We start from the raw sequence: 7,405 nt of genomic DNA, 5'->3' as shown, positions 1-7,405 counted from the left end.
TCGATATATCGATATATCGAGGTATTGATTTAATATTACAAGTATTGAAAAGTTATAAAAATCGATATTTTTATGATCAAAAAATTTTATATTCTTTTTTTATACTAACATTTTTTAACTTTTTTTTGTTTATGGTCGACTCGATTTCCTGCTTTTGAATTTAGTACTAAAGTTGGCTTTTAAGTTGGCAACTTGTGCAACTCAAGTGTAAATGTCATTTCAGTGCCAGTGTCTTTCACTGAATTCGGTATTGCTGTTCAGAAGAGTTTGCTAAACTTAGTTATTGCCAAACTAGAACCACTAGAGCGACATTTACATCTGGCCAAAGCAACACTTTTAGACCCACGCTTTAAGCGTATTCATTTTAGTTCAGCGCTAGCTGTTTCCACTGCAATAACCGCACTAATAGAAATACGTTTAGAACATAGACGTAGAGGACAACTTTCGCCTGAACTTAGTCCCACTCCCACTACCATAATTCCAAATTCAGAAAATTCTTCGCCGTCGTTGTGGTCCGGACATGTAAAAATTATGATAGATATTGCTGCAGCTTCAGCAAACTTTTTACTTTCAACTTCAACCAGTGATGGTATGTCTAGCGAACTAAAGAAATATCTAGATCAGCCTATAATTCCTAGAAAAGAGAATCCTACAAAATTCTGGTTTGATTGTCGTCATTTTTTTGATATCGGTATATTCAAAAATTACCGGTACAATATATGTATATCGATACTTTATTCCATTTCCGACATCACTAGTTGAGAATTCGCAGAAATGAAACAGAAACGAAAGAAAAATAAAAACATACATATGCGTACTGTACTTATTTTATATATATACTGTACTTATTGACTGCATTATTATATATAATTATTTTTTAAGTTTTTATAAGTCGTTTTATCCATTGTAACCGAGCGATCTTCGAAGAAACATCATTTCTAGTATGCCACAAGACAAAATTAGAAATGAAGTTCATAAACCTTACGCTGTCAGATAAAACGATATACCTCCTCATCGCAGGTGCTAATACTTTCGATTTGCAAAGTAGAGATGGTGATCTGAGATTTATTAATCGAAAAATCGATTTTACGAGCCAAGAAAATCGAGTTTTTAAATCGATAAGTAGTACTGGATCGATTCATTGGATTGATACATCACCCTTTTAAATCGACATTCGATTTTTTTGGTTTTTGTATTAACGATACAATTAGTGTTAGGTGATCGTATTACAAGAGTGCTGCCGGTTAATTACTCAAAAACTCACGAGATGGCTATGTGTTTAGTTTCCTTCGCCTCACTTCTCTTCAATAGAAAAAAGTTACGTTTATAATCTATAACTTTTTTTATCCGTTCTGTGATTGCGTCATCACATCATTCGATTAATTTGTTTGTTGTTTGTTCGTTTTTTGACTAAGTGACTGTTTATTAAACATACTGTGAACAACGAAATAAATACAGATTTTTCTGTAGTGTTTGTTGCGGAATAATAACTAATTGAAAGTACGTACATAAATAAAGCGCTCCTAATTTTTTTTGATGCTATAATTTTCAGTTTGTTCTGTTATTTGTGATTATTAAATCTAGCCATGTACATATGTAAGTCATTTAAATTTACTTGTGCATATGAATAATTACTAATGAGCGTTGAAATAACTAATAAGTAATATGTGGAATTCCCAATTGTTGGAAATGTTCATATTTTACTATTACTTCATGTCCGTTCATCTATATAACCTAAAAATTGTTTGTTTTGTATACATAAAAAATAATAAAGCTCCCATCATTTTTTATTTACATAAACTACCGATTTTACTCGAATTTTATTTTAATCAACTTACGTATTCATAATACATATAGTTTTTTCTCGTAAGTAAAAGTGCTGCTAGGTAAGACCACCGGGTGAGGGATGGGATAATATTTGATGCTAATGGGAATAAGAATTGATGCTAATTATTGCTAATAGGATTTTGAATATCACTCAAAGCTAGTATATAATTAGTTACTAAGTTTCATTGTTTATAAAGTTTAATGAGAAACTAATGTATTTTTCAGCATGTCGGGTAAAAGTGATCTATGGAATCATTTCATAAAAATGGACTTAGGAAACACATGCAAATATTGTCACCAGGAAGTAAAAGCTAAGGGAAACACAACAAACTTGCGTAATCATTTACTAAGACGACATTCAACAATTAACACTGTAAGTGTCAAAAAGAAGAGTGAGTGTGAAAGTGGTGGTGGTAGTAAATGTGATAATGCACGAAATGGTGAAGGACATGAACAAGTTAGTGCTGTATTTCTTATACCAGATTCTTTATTTTCCAATTTGTTGAGTTTGAAAAAAATAAGACTCAAAGTTCGATAAATCAAAATAACTATGGTTTTTTATTTTAGGTTCTTGACAACATGATTTTAGACATCGTGCCAGTTCCACATTTGCAAAATGCTGATAATACGGATGCTGAAAGCGTGGCTTCTTCTGCTGCCTCTCTATCAGTCTTAAAACAGCAAACATTGACATCTTGCTTAACAAATATAAAATCATTTGGAGGTAAGACATAATACAAATCTTTTTTCAATCACTTTTCATGAAAATCAGATGCATACAGAATCGAAACTTGTAACTTTCAGATAATGGTGTTAAGCGTGGTCAAATAACAAATGCAATAGTCTTCATGATAGCAAAGGATGGTTTACCTCTCAATACTGTGGAAAAAACAGAATTTCAATATTTAATGAAAGCAGTAGCACCGCTTTATAAAGTTCCAGCCAGAAAAACAATTACTCATATGATTGACGATAAATATGACATTCTTTCGACACAACTGAAATTAAAAATACAAGAAGTAGAAGCATTACCTTTAACTGCAGATGTTTGGACTGACTCGCATAATAGTCAAAGCTACTTAGCCTTAACTGGTCATTGTATATACATATGAAAATAAATTAATGAGCATAATTTTTGATGTAACTGCTCTAACAGAACCCCACAATGCTGACTACTTAGCACAAGCAATTATTAATATGACAGAAAAATGGGGCATCACAAATAACAAAGTAATAGCGTTTATCACGGACAATGGCGCAAATATCGTTAAAGCTGTCACAAATGTTTATAGCAAAAATAAACACATGCCATGCTTTGCCCACACATTAAACCTAGTAGCATCAAAACCATTTGATACTAAAGATGGACTGGAAGAAGCTAAAAATTTGCTATCAGCTGTTAAAAATATAACAACATATTATAAGCATAATACAAATGCTGCTGACTCTTTAAAGAAAGCTCAGGATCACCGAACAAAGCCTTTGGGGCTTATTCAGTCTGTGTGTAGGTGATGGAATTCTGTTTTTTTATCAATTTGAACGATTTGTTGAATTATCCGAAATAATTGCGCCTATATTACTCAAGTATCCTAAAGCGCCACCAATGCTAACTGCACAGCAGTTAGAATTCATAAAAGATCTTATAAAAGGGCCATTCCATCAATTAGCGACATGGTTTTGTACCCGTGGTTCTCCGATTTTGACGAAACTTTAGAATATCATAATATAGACCAAAATAAGAATATCTGTAAACTTTTTAGTGGTCAAAGTTGCTCCATTGTTTTTTGGCGCGCAATTCAAATTGAGTGAAAAAAATTTTGCTCTTATCCAATTTTATGTAAAAAAATCTCAGCTTTCTGATAAAAATATTTTCAAAATCCAGAAAAAATTTCAAAATCCAAAAAAAAAAACATTTTTTTTTTCAAAAACCCCGTTTTTTGTGCGTTTCCCCCGATTTTTTTTTCAAAATTGACTTTTTCATTCGATTCTTTCGTTCAATTTAAAAAAAAATAAAAGAAATAGTCATTTTTATGTTTGATCTCAATTTGAATTGCGCGCCAAAAAACAATGGAGCAACTTTGACCACTAAAAAGTTTACAGATATTCTTACTTTGGTCTATATTATGATATTCTAAAGTTTCGTCAAAATCGGAGAACCAGGGGTACAAAACCATGTCGCCAATTGATGGAATGACGCAAATATATTAAGACCACTAGAAGTAATAACAAAAGAAATTTCGGGAGAAGATTATTGTTGAGAATACCAAAAGTCACACTTGTACACATACACATTGTGTGTGTGTGGAAAGGGGATGAACAATGAAGATCTCAGAGAGAGGCAAAGCTCTCTCTTCTCTTTGTTCTCTCCCTCTCTACATAAGAACGTTTTTGTTTCAGGTTTGTATGCACATGCGTGCCCTATTTACTTACTTGCAAACAACGAGAGCGTGCGCAGGAATAAAGGGATGTCCAACTTATTCCAGTGTGAGAGCGTCTCAAAATTAGCGTTTTTTATGACATTCATTGTAGCCAGATCAGAAAAAAGCTATTTTTGGGCATTTTAAATAAAACACCCAATTCGCATTTTCCACACCACCTATGAGGTATGCAAAAGGGCGCGTTACCGAAGTTATTTTTGGGTGCTCGGTTCCTCAGTGGGCCTAAATCACCCATTAAAAATTTATTTACATAAAAAAATGAAAAAAAGCAAAACGATAACAATTCATATATAATAGTATAAAAATAACAAAAAAATATCACTTCATATCACAATATCTTAATAATAACACTTTAAACTATAAAAATAAACGTATATACAAATGCCTATATTTAAGCCCCAAATTCTAATTTGTAATTAAAAACTGTCGAATCTTTATCTTCTAACTTTAGAGCCTTTTAATGCGAATCTGCTTAAAAAATCTTATTTTAGTATAAAATATTTGGCTCATTGCAACCACTACAAAAGGAAGATAAACTACAAATGTTAAACACACAAAATTTTATTCTTAAAATTGGGTAGGGATAAATCTTTATTTAAAAATTTTGCCACAAAATAAATTCTAATTCTAATAAATAGAGCAATAACTACCTTTGGGTCACAGTCTTCACAACACAAGAAGGGCCTAATATCTTTTAATTTAGTAAAAAGAATTTCTCCTAATCCTATTTTATGACAATTTCTGTCAAATTCCTCAACAAATTTTATTTCTAAATTATTAATAAATGCAACAAATTCTTGAGGCGGCTTCACTAAGTTGTATTTATCGAACTGGTTTTGGTGTATGAAGATGAATTCATCAGAAGGAATTTCATCTCCTAAATAAGGTAATGGCAGGAGGCATGGGTGCATTTTAAAAATTTTCAAATAAAGGTAGCCGCAAAAATAGTTAAAAGCATTTTCCTTTAAAAAGTTAATTTCTAAACTACTATCTAAAGTAATGGATCTAACAATGGAGTGTCCGGGCCGTGGTAAACCCTGGAAATCCTGCCAAGAAAGGTCACTTAAAACGGAATCATTGCACACATTAAGAAGAACATTAGGGCTATGTTCTAAAATAACTGTGGCTTCGGGTTCTTAAGGCAGCTCACAGTTACCTTTTGTTACGATATTTACGTAACGTAAACCCCACGACTTCCTAAATAAACTAGAGAACATGAAAGGTGTAACTCTAGTACCTCCCCTACTTCTAATCTGACCAAAAAAATGCTCTAAGCTGTCCTGACATAGTCGTCTTGTCTTTAGGTAAGGAAATCCTGAGTGTGACAGCAATCGCCAGCAATCGTCTTAAACTATTAATATTAATTAACCACCCCTTAATAAAATTGAAATTATTTGTTGTGTTGTTTCCTAACTCATCTACGACCCGAATTGTTTTTAAAACTTTTTCTGCCTCATCTAAAAACTGGTTTTGCTCTGGGGAACTTATAAAAACTTTTTTAGTGGGTACAATGGTCTCAGTAAAACTGCTATTAAAGATATCGAATAATTTATTGAAAAAAGAAACGAAATCCGCGGTATTAATAAAGCTCATACTATTTGAGCTTAAGGATCCCGAGCTGTAAAAAGAAAGCATACCTGAAGCGACCGTATTACTTACCACTTGAGACTCGAATTTAACTTTAATTTTTTTGAAAGGTATTGGGGTAAATATGAGCATCGGTTAATTTATGCGCACACCGATAACTCGACTTAGAGTCCTGTTTATAAAAATGGACTATATCCGACCAACATACGCGACTATTTTTAAAATCAACTTTATTTTTCATATATTGTAAGTTTCGACTACATTTTAATAAATGATGGCTATCGTAAAAAAAACATATTTCCTTACGATTAACGTTGAAAAAAGGCCGTGACATTGAAACACCTAACAATGTGGCTAAATTTTGAAAATTGGTACCCTGGTCACAAACCAAATGGCAAGGAACTAGCCCTATATTTTGAAGTTGGGTAATGGGTAAAACTTCAAGAATATATTTCTTGAGGACATCCCCTTTACATGAGCCTCTAATAAAAAAATAAGCCAACGGGTGGGACCAAGGTTCCCCACCTATACCTTGCACCATTATGGTCATTGCAGTTGTGGCTATTCTAGATGTGCGATTTTCATCGCCATCATCTTCAAGACCTATCACCCTATCAAATTTCCTATCTTACTGCAAATGACATTTCAGTGACATTTCATCACAAGAAACTGATATGAACTTTTGTTCGAAAGAAAATCCCTTACTCCTAATTTGTAAAGTCTTTATGCTGCTTTGGGTGCAACCTGGGAAACGAGGCCAATCTGCGGCAAAATTATGTAACGTATTTTCTGAGGGAAAACTAAGTTGGTGCTTTAGGTAGCGGTAAGCGATTGGCGACAAGAAAAATACACCCAAAGCAAAAGTTTAAAAAAAAAACTATCATATCGCCGACCGTGATTTTGGCGATTCTTCTTCTTCTTAATTGGCGTAGACACCGCTTACGCGATTATAGCCGAGTTAACAACAGCGCGCCAGTCGTTTCTTCTTTTCGCTACGTGGCGCCAATTGGATATTCCAAGCGAAGCCAGGTCCTTCTCCACTTGGTCCTTCCAACGGAGTGGAGGTCTCCCTCTTCCTCTGCTTCCCCCGGCGGGTACTGCGTCGAATACTTTCAGAGCTGGAGTGTTTCATATATCTCGTACAGCTCATCGTATGCGCTCATCGGATGCGATATTCGCCGTGGCCAATGCGCAAAGGACCATAAATCTTTCGCAGAATTTTTCTCTCGAAAACTCGTAACGTCGACTCATCGGTTGCTGTCATCGCCCAAGCCTCTGCACCATGTAGCAGGACGGGAATTATGACCGACTTATAGAGTTTAGCTTTTGTTCGTCGAGAGAGGACTTTACTTTTCAATTGCCTACTCAGTCCGAAGTAGCACCTGTTGGCAAGAGCAATCCTGCGTTGGATTTCCAGGCTGACATTGTTGGTGGTGTTGATGCTGGTTCCTAAATAGACGAAATTATCTACAACTTCACAGTTATGACTGTCAACAGTGACGTGAGAGCCAAGTCGCGAGTGCGACGACTGTTTGTTTGATGACAGGAGATAT

The 7,405-nt window shown here is 34.2% G+C and overlaps 1 protein-coding gene across 1 annotated transcript; it reads left to right on the top strand.

The window, feature by feature from the left end:
- Positions 1–2,053: 2,053 nt before the first annotated feature.
- On the top strand, positions 2,054–2,980 carry LOC120781771. The gene is made up of 3 exons (XM_040114002.1): positions 2,054–2,284; positions 2,395–2,551; positions 2,632–2,980. The coding sequence occupies exons 1-3, from the start codon at positions 2,054–2,056 to the stop codon at positions 2,937–2,939; spliced, it is 696 nt and encodes a 231-aa protein (XP_039969936.1). The 3' UTR covers positions 2,940–2,980.
- Positions 2,981–7,405: the final 4,425 nt, after the last annotated feature.

The sequence above is a fragment of the Bactrocera tryoni genome, unplaced genomic scaffold (genome assembly GCF_016617805.1).
Source record: "Bactrocera tryoni isolate S06 unplaced genomic scaffold, CSIRO_BtryS06_freeze2 scaffold_7, whole genome shotgun sequence".
NCBI classification, from domain to species: Eukaryota; Metazoa; Arthropoda; class Insecta; order Diptera; family Tephritidae; genus Bactrocera; species Bactrocera tryoni.
This window is presented reverse-complemented; position numbering and strand designations above follow the sequence as displayed.

Excerpts from the sequence above, each read along its gene's own strand:
- LOC120781771 (XM_040114002.1), top strand. The coding sequence starts at position 2,054 with ATGTCGGGTAAAAGTGATCTATGGAATCATTTCATAAAAATGGACTTA. Across the intron at positions 2,285-2,394 it reads ATGGTGAAGGACATGAACAA|GTTCTTGACAACATGATTTT; the intron begins GTTAGTGCTGTA and ends TTTTTATTTTAG. Across the intron at positions 2,552-2,631 it reads AAATATAAAATCATTTGGAG|ATAATGGTGTTAAGCGTGGT; the intron begins GTAAGACATAAT and ends TGTAACTTTCAG.